The following is an 18,969-nucleotide window of genomic DNA, read 5'->3' on the forward strand; positions in this document are numbered from 1 at the left end:
GGGATTTAACCCTCTTATTTTAGGAGTGATATTATTGGCCTCTTGTGTGAGCTATACTATGAAATGCGTGGTCATGCTCAAATGTTGATTTGATATGATAGTCTACTCATTGATCAAGGAAACCAAGATTAAACTATGATGAGGATGACACATAACATGCCTCTAGTTTAATTCATAATATTTGGTTAAAGGGATTATATTACATTGTACATTATTCACGAAAGGTTTAATCGATCTTCAATTATTATTACTTGGGTAACAATGATGTATTACTAGATGTCGCTCATTATTTACGATTTTAAATTAGATTTAAAATTCGTTGTCAATGTAATAATAACCTATAGGGTCACACACAAAGAATGCTTGAAGGATTATTTAATTTAAATTGGATTTAAATTAAATTAAAGTAATTTGAATTATTTATAATATTAATTAAGTTTGACTTAATTAATTAGATAAATAATGATATTCAAATTTACTAATATTAGTTATAAAATTTATTTGTTAAATAATTAAGTTAGACTTAATTGTAATACAAATAGGAATTTCGAATTAATAATAACTCCTAATTAATTAAGAGTTATAATTCGTTTTTCTACTCTCTATGTAATATCTCTTGTGTGGCTGATTTTTTGGGTGTGCAAGATTTTTACTAAAACCCTAGCCACCAAGAGAGAAGATGGAGAGAGCAAGAAGAAACGAGTTTGTGCTAGTACACATCCAATCCTTGAGTTCAAGCATTCGTGTGGATACCGATAGAGCGTAGATCGCGAGAGCGGGATGCGTGGTGATTGAACAAGCTTTGGATCTCCATTAGTCAACCAATTGGTAAAGCTTCTTTAGGTAAATAATCTGATCTACGAATTAAATAAATTTTTTTCGCATGAATCCTGCGGTGGGTTTCGAAAATTATGATTTTTTTACGTTTTTAATTACTGTTTCCATTGCATATATGTGCTCGAAACCCAACAATGACATCAGAGCTACTTGCGAAAAGTGTTTAATTCGTTTATGTGTTTACTGGTTTTATGATGATAACATGTATACAATATTCCATGACTGTTATGTATGTGATTTTGTATGTTTTACATGTTGTTATGTTTATATATGCGTATGTATATATATGTCTTGAATATATGATATTCATGAGAGTTGTATAATCATATGATGATTATATAATCTCTTTATATAATGACATATATATGTTTTGTGTTTGTTCTTATTATAAGAATCGTATTTGATACGATTCTGAATCGGATGCAGCGGATTTGCTGAAATCTGTGGCTGGTGTCCGATTTTGGCGAACGAATATGCTATTTCATATGGAATCGAGCGTCTGAACGTAACTAATAGCTAAAGCTATCAATGACTGATCTATAAGGCGTTTGATGTTGTTTATGCCATGTAATCTGTAATTTAATGTTATCAGATTTAATTTTGAATTTTCTGATTTTTTCCATATTTGGTTTTTCTTATTAGATAATGATGGGTATGATATATTAAGATAATATTATATGTTTTAACATGTTCTTATGTGTTAATTGAGCATGGTGGATGGTTATGGCTTATGACCTTAGGTTAATGGTTTTGGTTTTTTAAATACGGCTTGCATGTCGTTTGATCTTGTAATTATTAAATCTCGAATGTAACTCGAGTTCTTATTGTAAGTACAATAGATTAGTTTTTATTTTTTATTCGTGTAATAAACATTAAGACAGGAAGATTTCAAGATCAATGAAGGGTAATCTCACATGGAGGCCATCCAAGGAAGCAATACAAGAAAGAAGACATGTAATAGTTAGACTGTATTTCTTTTTCACCTTAGATTGACCTAGATCTTTGTCATTAACTTGATGAAGATCACATAGGATAAATCCATAACCAGCCACGTTTATTTATTGCACTTTATATATATATATATATGAACATATGATGAATGTATGTGTAGAGTAGTTTATAAATATGCATGCTTAATTAGATTAAGGATGTATGTATTAGATACGACACCCATGCCATGCTTTTTAAACAAAATAAAATCTGTAACGACTCAAGATTTTAAAATGAACAAACGACGATGAGATTCTCGTGTTTATGAAACACAGAATAAAATACAAATTTTCTTTATTTCTGACATGGGGCATTTTGTCAAAAGCGAGTTCTTTGAACTTGTAAGGTTGTGGATTTTAAGCGAGACCGGTGTGACTCCCTCACTACCTGGAAATCAAACCATTAACGAATATTGATTTGAAGTATTTTAGTCAAGGAAAAATTGGGAATCTCTTTATGATGGGATCATGATCGTTTTAAAATTAATAAAACCCTAAAGTTAATATTAAGTTGATCGGATGCCTTCCAATAAGTCTAATGCGTTAACCCTAGATCGATAAAGAGTGGGTTCGCCAAAGCGAAGTACTCCCATCTATCGTGGGAGATGTGTTGAAGTATATTGATACTTTTAACTATTGGGTTTGACTTAACTAAGTTATCACAATAGGATTGTGAACTTAGAGGCATAGAGTTTGACGAGATTTATTAGATATATATGAACAAATGTTGTTCCACTGAGCTATCCAAGAGTTATATTGTTGATATAATTGACAAATGTTGTCTACCTAAATAATCATGTTTTAGGAGAAAAGCCAAAGCTGACCTAACGCATGGTGAAATATGGATCTTGGCTCACTAGAAACGATATAGAAGATGTTCTTTCCGAATTAATAGTTAGGGCTATTGATTTGATAAAAATAGTGGGAGATATATATAGTGTATATATATATGAATAATCACTTGAACATAATTTAATGATCATTTGTAGACTAAGTCATTTTATGCACTTTAATATGGTAGATATCAAATGACAAATAACATAAATAACTTCTTTATGTAATAGTCCTTGAGAAGGACAAGCTGACATTAAATAATTTCCACAATTGACACGAGAACTTGATGATTGTCCTCAGGTTCAAGGATGTCACTCAAACCTCTCCCTTATTTCTTCTAGCTGAGAATGAAACATGTGTTGAACAAAATGCTTACGAGAAGCAAATTCATTATGCAACTGATGTTTCATGTCTCATGCTTGTAATTATGAGTGCTGAGCTTTAGAAGCAACAAGAGCATAATGATGCTTATGATATGATTGGGCACCTTCAAAGGATGTTTGAAGGATAGGCTCGTCAAAAAGATTTGACAATAATAAGGCACCATACTTTTGCATTAATGGGAGAATGATATCCAGTTGTACCACATGTTCTAAAGATAATATGTATATGTACCTAGATATTTTGGTTTCAAGAATAGTCTAGAGACTCAGCTTGATTTTATCAAAAAATCTTTGAACAACTTTTATTATTAGTTTGTTAAGAACAAACGGAATGAGATAGACAGAACACTCACTGAGTTGTTAAGCATGTTTAGAACTGCTGAAAATAACACGGTAAATGCATGAATTACGTCCATATTGATGATGTACACATGGAATGCAAATGGGAAAGGAAAGTGGACAGGCAAAGTGAAGATTTGATCTCATTCGGTGCCAAACCAAAGTCCAATCCCAAAGGGCTTTTGAAGCCTGATAATGGTGTTACTAAAGGAGATGATTGTTATTCTTGTGAAAATAACCGGATGATTGGAAGTTAAATTGTCGAGCTTGTTTGGAAGATCTAAAGAAGAAGACTAGCAATGGTCAAGCTTCAGGTATCGGGTTAGAATTGGAGCAAAAGTTGTTGCTCTAGTTGAAGGAACTCGATACCTAATTTTGCCCATATAGGCGAGATTGAGAACTTGATAAATTATTATTACGTGCCTGCCTTTAAGGGATGCATTAAATCAATTTCTTGTCAGGATAAAAAAGGTTTTTATTTTAATTAAATAAACAATAGTTGTTTATTCTATTCTAATGATAAGGCTTATAATGTTGCACAATTAATTAACAATTTATATGTTCTAAGATGACTCAAATCAAACATTATCTCTACCATTATCGTTAAGCCATATTAATGATAAACGCATTTATGAGTTACATATAGATGGATACTTGGATAAGTTTGATTTTGAATCATACAGAAGATGCGAACTTTGTCTAATTGACAAAATGACTAAAGTTTCTTTTACCTGATCAGGTGAAAGGGCCACCGAACGACTAGGACTTATACATAATGATGTATCTGGTCGAATGCGTATGGTGGAAATGGGTGGCTTATATTATTTCATAACATTTACTAATGGTTTGAGTAGATATTGATATGTGGTTCTTATGAAGAATAAATCCGATTCTTTTGAAATGTTCAAAGAATATAAGGCCGAAGTAGAAAAGCAAACAAGGGAAAAGTATAAAAGTTTTACGATCCGATCGTGGAGAAGAATACTTAAACCTCAATTTCAAGAGTTTCTTGAAGGAGTCTGATAGTGTATCATAACTTACTCCTTCTGGAACACTTCAATGGAATAGAGATTCTGAGAGGAGAAATCGTACCTTGTTGGACATAGTGCGATCGATGATGAGTCAAGCGGATCTTCCAATCAGTTTCTAGGGTTATGCTCTAGAAACGACAGCATATACACTTAACCAAGTTCCGACCAAAGCGGTTCAAAATACTCCGTATGAGATATGGACTGATAAACGTCATAGCATGTCATTTATGAAAATTTGGGGACGTGAAGCGTTTGTAAAATGTTTAGCCTCTGACAAGCTTGGACCAAAATTAGATAGAAGCTATTTTATGGGATACCCAAGTGAGACTAGGTATAGTTTTTATAATCCTTCCAAGAACAAAGTGTTTGTTGCTTGGGCCGCTGTATTTCTTGAGGGAGAACTACTTTCTAAGAAAATCAGTGGGAGGATAATACATCTCGATGAAGATCGAGAACCACGTGATAACATTGAACCGGAGTTGGAATAAGATCAGGATGTACATCAAAATGTTGAAAGTAATCATGTCCAAGAAACACATGTTATTCGTAGTTCTAGTAGGATTCACTATGAGCCCGGGAGAAATTATGAATTTATTTTGACTCAAGATGGTGATGTGATGCTTACGGATAATGATAAGCCTCTCACCTACCAAGATGTTATGAACAGTTCAGAATTCGAGAGATGACTTGAGGCCATAAAATCTGAGATGGAATCCATGTATCAAAATAAAGTATTGATTTTAGTTGATCCACTCGAAAGGGTAAAACTTATAGGGTGCAAGTGGGTTTTCAAGAAGAAAACTGACATGGATGGTAAAGTACAGACCTATAAGACGCGACTAGTGGTAAAAAGTTTCAAACAAATTCATGGTATAGACTATGATGAGACTTTTTTACCGGTTACTATGGTCAAGTCCATCGGGATTTTGCTAGCAATAGCTGCTTACTTCAACTATGAGATTTGGCAAATGGATGTCAAAAATGCTTTCTTATATGGGAGCCTTGAAGAACATGTATATATGATACAACATAAGGGTTTTGTCGATCCAAAATTTGCTAAGATAGTTTGTAAGTTGCTTCTATCTATTTATAGATTGAAGCAAGCCTCAAGGAGAATGAATATTTATTTTGATAAAACGGTCAAAGAGTTTGGCTTTATTCAAAACGAAGATGAACCATGTGTTTACAAGAAGGTTAGTGGGAGCCATGTGACATTCCTAGTATTATATGTAGATGACATATAACAAATTAGGAATGGCATACCTTCTCTACAGGCTGTTAAGACTTGGTTGAGAAATAGTATCTCGATGAAAGACTTAGGTGATGCTACCTATATATTAGGGATCAAGATCTATAGAGATAGATTGAAGAGATTAATCGACCTAGTCGGAGTACATACATTGATAAAATATTGCATCATTTTAGGATGCAGGAGACAAAGAAAGGATATATTTCGATGTCTCATGGGATAGTGATCTCAAAAGATAATTTCCCCTAAATCATTAGATGATAAGGGTCGTTTGAGAAAGTTCCAGATGCGTCAGCAATTGGATCTATAATGTGTACAATGATATGTATTTATCCTGATGTTTCGTATGCTTTGAGCATGACGATCAGATACCAGTCTAACCCAGGTGAGGATCACTGTATAGTTTTCAAGAATATTCTTAAGTACTTAAAGAGGACTGGAGATTTATTTTTGGTGTATGGAGAAGATAGGAAACTCGTTGTAAAGGGTTACACTGATACTAGTTTCTTAACCTAATTTCTGGATAGACAAGGATGATTATGTGTCGATGTCTGGTTTGTATTTTGTCTAAATATAAGTTATGTTAGCTGGAATGGTTCACAGCAAGAACATTGATGATTCTATAATGGAAGCCGAATATATTGATTCTTTTGAAACAACCAAGGAGACTATTTAGGCATGTCCTTAAGCGATATCACCTTATTAATGAGATTAATGATCAAGGAGATATAAATGTAAAGTGCATAGTAATGATAGTGTTGTAGACGCACTGACTAAGGCTTTATCGCAGCAGAAGCACGATGGTCATACTAGTTCCATGAGTATTAGATACATGGGTGATTGGCTCTAGTGCAAGTGGGAGATTGTTAGTATTTGTGCCCTAGAGACAACACTATGATGTTTCAGTTTAAGACATTAGGATTATTAATGTTTATGTTCTATTGATTATTCCTTTTATAATTTATTAATTCTTAATTTACTGCAATATAAATGTTAGATTAATAAATGTCCTTTGAATATGATATGCAATTCTATATCTTTAAGTACGTGACTTAGAAATGAGATTATGAGAATATTATCAATATTCCTAAAGGTCCCTAGTCGAGTATTATTATTAAGGGACAATAATAATGCATTAAGACTAGTGTGTTTGTTGACTGATGCTCACATCTCATTGATCATAGGTATAGTGATACTAAAGTCAAAGACACGGGCATATGTATATGTACATGGTGCTGGACAGACCCGATGTGAGATTTTACATATTTGTTGTGTCATAAGTAATTTTCACAGTGATAATGATGGAATGGTCCTTAGACCTGAAGTCATTATATTTCTATACGAGAATTAATATATATTAATTCCATTAAAAGTTATCATTGACCGGGTAATGATAAAAGTGGACATTGGGTATATTATGAATCGTATGAGAAATATGAATGATCTAGATGGGATTTAACCCTCCTATTTTAGAAGTGATATTATTGGCCTCTTGTGTGAGCTAGACTATGAAATGCCTGGTCACACTCAAATATTGATTTGATATGATAGTCTACTCATTGATCAAGGAAACCAAGATTAAACTATGATGATGATGACACATAACATGCCTCTAGTTTAATCTATGATATTTGGTTAAAGGGATTATATTACTTGGGTAGCAATGATGTATTACTAGATGCCGCTCATTATTTACGATTTTAAATTAGATTTAAAATTCGTTGCCAATGTAATAATAACATATAGGATCACCCACAAAGAATGCTTGAAGGATTATTTAATTTAAATTGGATTTAAATTAAATTAAAGTAATTTGAATTATTTATAATATTAATTAAGTTTGACTTAATTAATTAGATATATAATGATATTCAAATTTACTAATATTAATTATGAAATTTATTTGTTAAATAATTAAGTGTGACTTAATTATAATACAAATAGGAATTTTGAATTAATAATAACTCCTAATTAGTTAAGAGTTATAATTCATTTTTCTACTCTTTATGTAATATCTCTTGTGTGGCTGATTTTTTGGGTGTGCAAGATTTTTACTAAAACCCTAGCCACCAAGAGAGAAGATGGAGAGAGCAAGAAGAAACGAGTTTGTGCTAGTACACATCCAATCCTTGAGTTCAAGCATTCGTGTGGATATCGATAGAGCGTAGATCGCGAGAGTGGGATGCGTGGTGATTGAACAAGCTTTGGATCTCCATTAGTCAACAAATTGGTAAAGTTTCTTGAGGTAAACAATCTGATCTACGAATTAAATATATGTTTTTCGCATTGATCCTGCGGTGGGTTTCAAAAATTATGATTTTTTACGTTTTTAATTACTGTTTCCGTTGCGTTTATGTGCTCGAAACCCAACACATGGACCCTTGTCAGAAATACCAGTAACGTCGGAGAGAAGGTTTGCCTTGAAATAGATTCCTTGAACTTCAGAAAATACGATATTGTCTTGGAGTAACTGAAAGTTTGTGTATAATTCCTTGACCAAATTCGGGTAATATTCTATGAAAGAGACAGCAAAGAAACACAGCTAACAACTTCAAATAACTCAAGTACACCAATTCGAGTAACAAGCTCTAAATCACATAGCCTTTCTTTGAAAATTGATATGGATATCACTTTAGAACTGTCGGGTTTTGCATGCGCCTGAGATGATCCTTGGGACACGTGACTGGAAGCCTCTACATCAACATGATTAGTACATGGTCGCTTCGAGCCTGAGGAAGGACCCACTGTAGAAGGTCGATTGGCATTGGAACGAGATCGAGTGTTGTGGGTGTTGCAATTCGCCATTGGAAAAGGGTGGAAAATGAAAAGATTTGAGGTTGAAGAGAGAAGAGAGTGAAGAGAGATGTGAGTGTGGAAAATTAAAGTGACCAGAAGAGGGTATTTAAGAGATGAAAGAAGAAGAGTTAGAAATTTAAAAGGAGTTGAATAGACTGAAGCTACAAATAAAAAGTTTGTAGAAAAAGAGGAGACATATCTTTTATCCAAGAGACTTGCACGAAAACCGAGAATAAAAGTGAAGTGATAAGTTATATCACTCAATATAGTCAATCTAAATGCATGATACACAGAGGAACACACGAAGAAATAAAATATGAAAAATAAAGAAACAAATGAACAAAAGATAACATAGAAGAAATATAACATCAATATAAGAATAATAATACATGGAAACATTCGAACAACAAATGACAAAATTAATGCACATAATTATATCTCATAAATATTACAAAGAACACATACTGAGTTCTCTACTCATTAAACAAAAAAGGATCATCTGCCAACAGTTTAGTAAAAATATATGCATGTTGTTTCTCAATAAATATATAAATAAGCTCAATATTACCCCTTATAAATATTATCTCATTGAAAATGGTGACGAACATCAATATGCTTAGTACGAGAATGCATGACAGGATTTTTAGAGATATTGATTGCAGAAGTATTATCACAATAAATAGGAATATTAAAGTAAGAGATACCAAAATCCTGTAAAATTTGTTGCATCCACAAAATCAAAGCGCAGCAACTACCAACTGCTATATATTCACCGTCAGCATTAGAGAGAATTACAGATGTTTGCTTTTTACTGTGCCGTGCAACTGAACAATCTCCTAAAAATTCACAAACACCACTTGTATTTTTTTATCAAACCGTGACCCTACATAGTCAGCATCTGAAAATCCAATTAAATTTATGAAATTTCTTGGTCAGAAGTATAATTTCCTCATCGAAATCGTTAGGTGATTCATCTGAATCTGCATTAAGAGCCAACGTTTTTTCAGAGGAACATCATCTTCTTTATTATACATGCGTGGTTGATTCTCGAATTCTTCCAGTTCATGAAGAGTAGGAGTATCCATAGTAGAGAGAATAGTCGAATTCTGCAATATGGTGACCTTAGGAGCAAATTTTTTTGGCATAGCCCTGAGATTTTTTTGATTAATTTCGGTTTGAGAAGTAGTCATTTCCTGAAGAGATATATAAATCATCAAGGTCAAGAACCTTCCTTGAGCATCTTTGACACTTTCAACTCTTCCCAACAACCTTCATTATCACTCACATACCAAATTTGACTTCATGTACCTTTGACGTACCTTCATGGTTGACTTTGATAGTATCCCAAATTTGTTTAGCCGTGCTACAAGCTGATACTTTGCGTAACTCAATAGCCACCATTCCATTGAGAAGTGAATTCATAACTCTAGCATTATGATTCAGATAATTAACTTCTTTAATAGAAAGTTCTTTGAGAGATTTTGGCTTTCCAACTTTCATTGGGACTTCGATGTCATTCTCAACAGCATCCCATTCAAAAGTATCATGCTGAAGGAAGATTTTCAGTCAGAATTTTTAGTCATTGTAGTTTTCAGCACCAAAAAGTAATGATGGAAAATTGTTTAAATACCTATCTGATTGATCCTGGATCGCTAGCAAAATAAACACTAAACAGAGAATTAAATGCACCCGCTCTAATACCAAATGAAATTCAAAGGCACGATCAATATATTCGATAATATAACTGTTAAGACGAATGAGATAATCACTTTTGTAAATGGGATAGACCATTTCCCGAATGAGATAGACTCAATTAATTGAAATTATTGAAATATATATATAAAAAACCAGAAATTAAATAATACAGAACACCAAGAGTTTTCACTTGGTTCGACCCCTACTTCTAGTCTATGGGCTACATCCAAGTCCTCATGCCAACTAGCGTAAAGAATGTATTATATCAACTTCAATAAAAGAACTTACAATTTTTCTTGATTACAAACGGATAGCCACAAAAGAACCATTCCCCTTAGCACACTTGTTACCAAGCACTACTGTTGTCACGTAGCTAATCCTTTGAAATCAAAACCTTGCCATAATCCGACACAAGTTGATATGAATCCCCACAATGAACAATGATAAATGTTTACAACTCAAACAAGATTCTTGTTTGACCGGATATTCAAGATGTAAAATAAGATAGGTTGTCATGTATATAGATAGATCGTGTAAATATTAGCTTCAAATATGAAAACTAGAGTTGTATTTATAAGTCACAAGTTTAACGGATTTAATTTTTAAACAAAATATAAGGTAAGGTTGTTAAACAGATTGTTTGAAAACAATTTGAATAAGTTTTTGAAGATAATCAGTTAGTTTGTTATAGATGATAAACCCAAATAAAGATAAGGTTGATTTGTTTAAAATTAGGTTTATCAGAAAGAGTTTGTTTGAGATAAAATAGGAAAAAGATGCCCGTTAAACTCGAATACAACAAATCCTATCAAACCTAACAACTCTATGTTTCCAAACTGTTTTTGATCAAACAGCATCGTCAAAAAAATTCAATAATGTCCAGAAATTATATCATCATAAATCTGTATTCCAACAAATATTTGTTTTCGTGTCAATTGTGAAAATGAAAGAATTTATAGAATGTTTTTATCATATTCTAACATTCCACAATAAAAAATTGAGAACAAAAGATTTGTACCTGCCCGTGACTCATTTTAAGGTGTTAGAGAAAAATCATGATTGTATTAATATATATTCTAGCACGGAAATGTAATTCAAGACAAGATGAATACAATCAAATGGCTAAAATTCGAGTTTAATCTAGCTAGTAATTAAATTCTTGATTTACGAGTCGAGCTGATGGTTCTGCATGAAGTATATTCACGAAGTCATCAATTTATAAATCAACAAAATTAAAATTTTATTATTCATTTATAATTTAAAAAAAAAAACTAATGAAAAATCTCATGTAACCGTAACCAGAGCTTGAATTAAAATTGATCTGAAAATCAAATATAATAGATTTTGAGGCACACTTGACTCCATGCATCAAAGCAAAGTAAACCTCTGATGAAATTTATACTACTATTGAAGTTGGCCTATTATACAAGATTCGATCGGAGAAAAGTCCAACAATCCTTTGTTTCATAGGACCGGGGATATATATTTACAAGTAAAGCACGTTTTAATGGATTTAGTGTTTGATAATTTTGTGGAAAAGGAGACATTAATACTATGACAGCTATGACTACAGTCTACACGTTGTCCCATCAAAGCCGACACTTGAAAATTAGATTTTACCAAGATACGCTTGCAGTTCGCTGGCGTAACCCAGGTTGGTATACAGAACTATTTTTTGTTGTAACAAATTTAGGAGACCACAGTAACTCAGCAAGCAGCAGTAAGAATTACATTAGTACAAACCTAACATGAGTTTAATATGAAAATGAAACCAGTTAATCTTATATGTTTTTTAATTGTTTAGTAGTGGTGGAAGCTCATGTTTCCTGTTACGGCACGAAGAGAAAGAGAAAGGTATGATGCATTAGGTTACGTTACGTACAGTTGCGTACAACAATGTAATGAATGAATGAATGTGTTGAAGGATAAAGAGATGTTGGAATAATTGAGACATGGCCATTCTCCCCCATCCTTTAATTATTTTATCAATCCATTCCCACCATTATGTCCGTTTCCGGGACCATTCCACCTCCTAACTCCCCCCCCCCTCCCTCAGTAAATCAACATACACATACATACATTTTAGTGTGTATAGGGCAGGCACCTCTTACAACAGGGCAGGTAGACAGACGCGGGTGTAGAAAGTGAAAATGCATGTATCCCTGAGGAAACATGGTCCTCCCTCTGCTGCCCCCAATTTATAATATCACTGTACTGCTGGAGTCGCCAGTCTCAACTTGACCTAAATCAAACCATTATTGCCCATACTGTGTTATTTTTTTACATACTTCTACTTTGCTATTTTCACACAATTATTTTGATCAACAAAATAAACACAAGAGATACATAAAATGACATGTAATTCCGCCTGACCCAGCCGAATTTTGAACCGGTTATAATTTGAGCCGGATTTATATTAATCGGCTCAAAATAATTATCTGAACTAGACTCAATTATTTTTATGAGTTGAGTCGAGCCGGCTCGTTTAGTTATTATTTTCATGAGTTGATCAAGCTAACTAATTTAATAAAATACTTAATCGAGTCTAAATTCCTATTCGAACTCAGCTCGTTTAGCTATTATTTTCGCAAGTTGATCGAGCCAACAAATTTAATAAAATACTTAATCGAGCCTAAAGCTCTATTCGAACTCCGTTCGTTTAATTTCAAAAATCGAGTCGAGGCAACTCATTTATTTAAACGAGCCAAGTTGGGCCATATTATACGAGTTCGGGTTGGGCGGGGAATTACGACTCTAGACCCTGACATGTTGTGTTTGAAAAACTTAGTATTTTAAACTAACTTGTGAATCGTTTTGAGACTCTATATGAGGAGACACAATATGTGTTAGTTAGTGGTGTGTATTTGTTAGAATAGATTCTTCTCTACAAGGGTATTCCAACGCATATTACACGCTCAAAATGAGTAAAAGGTGAATGAGAATTGATGTTCTAAAGTGTATCATTTTAATGTGAAAAGTGGTTTTGTATCATAGTAGCACAAAACCTCTTCCTTGGTTGTAACGAATTGAAAAGAGTAACAAGTCATTTCAAGTCTCTCTTTATAAATAGAGTGTGAGGGTATCAGTTTCAATATAACGAGAAAATAAGAGTTGTCTCTTTAAAACTCGTTCTCTTCGGTCCTAAATTATAATATATTCCGGCGATAGTTTCTTATTTGTCTCAAGCTTGCGGGAAGTGACGCTCTGCCTCACTGCAACTCAGCAACTCGTTTTATCCTTGAAAGCTATTCGCTCGCATATACGGTGAGCGCTTTAAGGAGACAGTCACGCACTGGATTCAAGTTTTTTTATTCTTGTCTTTTTTTTATTTAATTTTATTTTGTTCATTGTTTTTTTACACCACTCTGTTATTTACACACAAACACGAATATTATTATAACTTGGATTTTGGCATACGAGAGAACTATTTTATTTGTTAAAGAAAATGTTTTTTGGCATCCTACAACTTCATTGCTTACTTTATGAGAGGTTGGAGATTGGAATAAGACTAGGAAAATTATTGATGTTACTAATTGAAAATTTGAAGTAAAATGAAATAATATGGGGGGTGTGGCGAGGAGAGGGGAAGGGGGTAAATTAAATAGAGGGGCACGCAAATCAAGGACGGCCATTACAGCCCTAGGTTCATGAGATTGTAGTAGGAGTGTGACTGGTGGAGAGAGAGAGAGTGCAGCAGCAGCAGCAGCAGCAGAGGCTATTTGGATTCTCTCTCATCTTGTCTTTGGGTATCTATCTATCTACTCTTATTTACCCCTACTATATAGCCCCCCACAAAAAGTCAAATGGAACAGCTGACCCCAACCCACATTTACATTCACGGATCTTCCCCTTTCTTTTTACATTTTGTTTCAATTTTACACAAAGCCTGCTGCCCAATATTCATTGTACTCCTCTATATTCACATATTTCTTTGCTTTTGTTTTTACATCTACTCGTACTCTCCTAGCACTGTTCTACTCAATTCTCCCTTGTTTCGTCAATATACTTAACGGTTCATGCCCACTTTTTTTTTAAAGCATATGATAATAATAGTTAATATGCTAATTTCTACAAGCAAAGAACAGACACAGGCATGGAAGTGATTAATTCAAATGGATGTGTATTTGCACAAAATAATACACCCCTAAAACCATTCAATTCCACTGTGAGTATTACTGCCCCCCGCAATTTGTCTAAAGCAAATACTAATGCTACCTAGAAACAAAAGTTGAAAATCGTCTCCAAAATAACAGGCCGCATTTTCTCCTATCAAATACACTTCACTCATTCCACAGAGCAAACATTGGAACCTGATTAACCAATGCCACGTTTCCTAGCCGATTCGGATCGTGATCACTTCCGTTTCCTCCATCAGAATACTTAGGCCCCTGTATTGATGAGAAGTACGCCTGCGAGTAATCTGCTCCTGCTGATCCATCTCTGAACTCAACCTCCATTCCTATCGAGCTTGAACCACCGTTCTCATTTGGACTGCTTTGACCACTCAAGGAATTCCTAGACATGGCTGGATTTGCATCAATATTACTCCTTACATCCCCATTTTGCTGATACCCGCCAATGTCATTGCTCCAAACCATGTTTGTCGGTTCTCCAGATTGTTTACCATTTGTTATGGCAAGTAGAGGCCTAGGTGAAGAAGAAGATGCGCAAGAGTTGTAATCCTCGAGGCGATTAGGAGACTCTTTTGAGGAACGCTTAGCAAGATCACCTGCAATTAGAGTTGAACTTGAGCAAATCCTCTTCACATCATATCTACCAATGTCAAAATTGGTCACAGCGCCTGTTCCCCTGAACTTAATTGCAGCAATGTCATACGCCTCTGCAGCCTCTTCTTGTGTGCCTGCAATTTTGTATTCGAGCAAGTTTTGTATAAGAAAATTTACGCACCTACTTTCTTTATACAACGCATAAACAATTAATGTGAGAGTAACTAAAACATAATGTAAATTGTAAAATAAATTTGATTATCACTGCAAAGCAATAATAACATCTAGGTCTAAGCAGATATTTAGCAATTTAGAAAATTTATGTGAAATCTGATCACATAAAAGAAAATGCAAACTTACTGAAAGTGCCTAGGTACAAGTCTTTGTTGCCTGCAACCCTTCCTATTCTAGCTTGCCACCTTCCATGTTGATGATGCCTGCGAACATCAAATTAGAGAATACCAGTAATCAGTTAATAACTCAAAAAATTACATTAAAATCGCAAAACACCAGAAAGAAAACAGAAATATATGTTGCAGTGGTATAACACCACAATGTTTTTGATAATCAAATCAATCTAATACTTTGTGCTACACGCTCTACAAACATAGAGTGCATGCATGAGCGTTGCGCAACAATAGAAGATAATAAAACGTTACTCCGTGTTCGTGGTCACAACATATCTCCAAATTAACATGCAACCATATTATTGAAAAGACTGAAGAAATACAGAGTCAATAATATAAATGACTTTTTTATCAAATGAAGTTAGAAACATGGCACTACCTGGTCACTCCTCTGTACACAGAGGCCCCTCTTGAGAACCCACTACTTTTTCTGTCAATACAAACGGAAATGAACAGCTTTTATTAAAATTAAAAAGGAATGCCATTACTGCTATCTGCATATATGATCTAATACATAGATTTCATCTTTTTACTTGTACAAGGAAAAAAAATAATACCTTCTTAAGTTGGCAACAAACTCTTGTCTAGTCATGTTCTTCATCTCTTCTAGCTCTTTCTCATAAGTGCTTATCTATAATACATTCAAATAATCAATAGCAAAAATCTAAATAAACTTTCAACCAGTATAAGATATATCTAGTTACTTATGAAATTGTAAGGACTTCAACGATTAGGAAACATACAGGGAAATTGATGTGAGTAGTTGGACCCCAATACTTCAAAGCAGCTAAATCATAAGCTTTCGCAGCTTTCTCTTCTTTATCATAACCACCTAATAATGATCAGTACTACAAACTGTTAGTTGTTCAATACGTTAGCACAATTAGTAAAGAAAAAGACATCATATGTTAACTAAGAAACATTTGGATAAATGAACATGACAATTTACGTACCAAGATAAACTTTGTAACATCATAGTTGAATGAAGATCCGCGACACATTTTGCAATAAGATCGAAAAATTAGTACATTTTTTATGTCATATGGGAACATATAAGAACTTGACATGAACCTATGATCTCACCTTGCCTTCCTTTTCTTGTTTGTCCTTCTTTTCTACAACTGTTGTCCCATAAATGAGCTTCGTACCTTCCCGTCCAACGATGCCTAAATAAACATCACCACCACCGAATATGATGAACTCACATATCTTTGATAGTTGCAAATTATAACAGTAGATGTAAAGTCTACGTACATTTTATAAAAAGTAAAGTCAGTCGAGTTTGAGTTACCTAGTAACACCGCGATACTGTGAGGTCCTCTGTCCAAAAGTGTCAATAGATTTACGAGGCACAATTTCCCGATTCGACTTTCCAGCACCCCGCTTCCTAGTCTGATCCGCGGCCACAATCTCTAAAGACTGTGAAACAGCAAAGCCAGTCGGAGAACTTGGCTTTATAGTAAGAGCAAGAGCCTTAACATTACTTCCCTCATTGACATTACCATCCTCAGATTTCTGACATTGTGTTTGTGTAAGCCAAGATTTGAAGCGAGACACAGTAGTCGAAGATTCGACAAGTTCTTGAGGTTGAAATTGAGAAGGTGTTTCAACATTCAAACCAACATTAGTTTGAGAATAATAAGTGTTGGGATAATACTGACAACGCTGGTAATAAGGGGAGTATTGAATGTTTTCGAGATTATGCGGGGAAAGATTAATGTTACCACTGTTGTTGTTAATTTGGTCTAGTGTAGAATAAACTTTAGATTCATGTTCAACAAGTTGTGAATGAGGATGAGGAGGTGAAGTTGAGTAGCAACAACCTAGGAAATCTTCTAGCTTTGGATCTTCTCTTGTATCTACAATTGTACTATTTCCATATCTCCACTCTACATGTACATTTAAACATACTTTATTTAATTGCACATATTCGAAAACATAATCTAGCATAAAAGTATGTAAGAAAAGAAAAAATCGAAACGAAACCGGAAAACCGAAGCGAAAGACAAACCTGGCTGAGGAGAAGGAGAGGGTCTAAAAGAGTCATCCATAGAGTCAAGAGAGTGAGAGAAGAAGGTAGTGGTGTTGTTGCTAGTGTAGGGTGGTAGAAAACTATTATCTTCGCCGGCGGTTTCATCGTCGTTTTCAATAGTGGCGGTGGTGTTGTCGGGGTCGACTATGCTAATGTGTGGAGTTAGAGAAAATCCCAACCAATCACCCATCTTTCAGTTTAAGCTAAAATAGTAATCTATCACTGAAATGACCCTGGTTTATACAGAGCTTTTTCTTGTTGCACCCTCCTCTTTTTATTGTTGAGTGTGTGGAATATATATATACGTGGATACTCCAAAGGCCTCTTTCTTTGTGTACGGGCTTCTAAGTTACTTATACGGTTATATCTTATAAGCTCGTAAGTACGTATCTCTTGTCGATCTAACTTATAAGTCGATTTTAAAACTGATAAGCTGATAAGTTAAATGTTAATAAAGACATAATTTTTCTCAACTTATTTTGATTTTTTACCTTTTTATTAATTTTAGTTCTTAAATATATGTTTTTAAATGTTAAGTTAATTTAAAAGTTATGAATTAAGATAATAATATTTAAAATTTATTTTAGTCTGACTTATAAGCAAATTAACCAAACATTTATATAACTTTTAGGTATTCATCTACTTATCACTTTTAAGTCACTTATAAATTTTAAGTCATAAGTTACTTATTTTAAAATTTCCCAAACGGACACCAAAACTCTGCATAAATGTATATTTTATTGCTCAGGGATTTTAGCATCCAGTGATATCAAAGATATAATAATATCAAGAAGTTTAAGAAAAAGTTACTCCAAAAATCATATCCAAAAAAATTATTTAAAGGATAAGTGCTCTTTTGGGCAATATTAAAATAAATAATTTATGACTTAAAATAAATAACTGACTTATAAGTGATAAGTAAATTAAAAATTATAAGTTATATAAATGTTTTGATAACTTTACTTAATAGTCAGAACTATTTTTTATATACAATTATCTTAATTAGAGTATTAAATTAATATAATATCTATAAACATATATTTAAAATTAAAGTTAATAAAAAGGCGAAGAATCAAAATAAGTTGAGAAAAATACGTCATTACTAACATTCAACTTATCACCTTATAAGTTGTAAATTCGACATATAAGTGGGATCGACAAACACTCGTCGATAAGTTGTTACGGATTTATAAGTTATAAATAACTTATAAGTTGTCAGACAAACATGCCCTAAATATCTTGAATATTAGTTATATACAGATAATACTGTATATATTATCCAAAATCTTAATAACTAGGGTCATAAAAGAACCGAACCGATACAAATTCTTAAGTTTTTATGTATGAGCTTATTATAAGTATATTAAACTCGAACTCGTTTATCGAGTCAAAAATTTTGTTCGTATATTGATTCATTAAGAAAAAAGATTATTCACAAACATGTTAACGAACAACTTACGAATTATGGTTCAACAATCAACTCATGAACATTGTTTTCGAACATTTAATCGCAAACAACTTAGTTACAAATACGTTTTCATGATCCCGATTTTTTGTTTGAGTTTCAATTATTTCTTTTTTAAAAAAATATAAAAAATTTAAATGAAAATTTTAAAAACCTTCGAATCAAACTGTTGGAACCAATTTTCT

At 33.4% G+C, this 18,969-nt stretch overlaps 1 protein-coding gene across 1 annotated transcript; it reads right to left on the minus strand.

Annotated features, from left to right (window-relative positions):
* Positions 1 to 14,243: 14,243 nt before the first annotated feature.
* On the minus strand, positions 14,244 to 17,577 carry LOC141667247 (uncharacterized). The gene is made up of 9 exons (XM_074473658.1): positions 17,299 to 17,577; positions 16,579 to 17,176; positions 16,371 to 16,453; positions 16,241 to 16,249; positions 16,031 to 16,119; positions 15,845 to 15,918; positions 15,667 to 15,717; positions 15,241 to 15,317; positions 14,244 to 15,014 (listed from the first exon to the last, which is right to left on the minus strand). The coding sequence occupies exons 1-9, from the start codon at positions 17,507 to 17,509 to the stop codon at positions 14,434 to 14,436; spliced, it is 1,773 nt and encodes a 590-aa protein (XP_074329759.1). The 5' UTR covers positions 17,510 to 17,577; the 3' UTR covers positions 14,244 to 14,433.
* Positions 17,578 to 18,969: the final 1,392 nt, after the last annotated feature.

This window comes from Apium graveolens, chromosome 6, assembly GCF_009905375.1.
Source record: "Apium graveolens cultivar Ventura chromosome 6, ASM990537v1, whole genome shotgun sequence".
Classification (NCBI taxonomy): domain Eukaryota; kingdom Viridiplantae; phylum Streptophyta; class Magnoliopsida; order Apiales; family Apiaceae; genus Apium; species Apium graveolens.

Coding starts and splice junctions, on each gene's coding strand:
- LOC141667247 (XM_074473658.1), bottom strand. CDS start 17,509: ATGGGTGATTGGTTGGGATTTTCTCTAACTCCACACATTAGCATAGTC. Junction 17,177..17,298: donor CTCTCCTTCTCCTCAGCCAG/GTTTGTCTTTCG, acceptor ATGTACATGTAG/AGTGGAGATATGGAAATAGT. Junction 16,454..16,578: donor CAGTATCGCGGTGTTACTAG/GTAACTCAAACT, acceptor ATGTTTATTTAG/GCATCGTTGGACGGGAAGGT.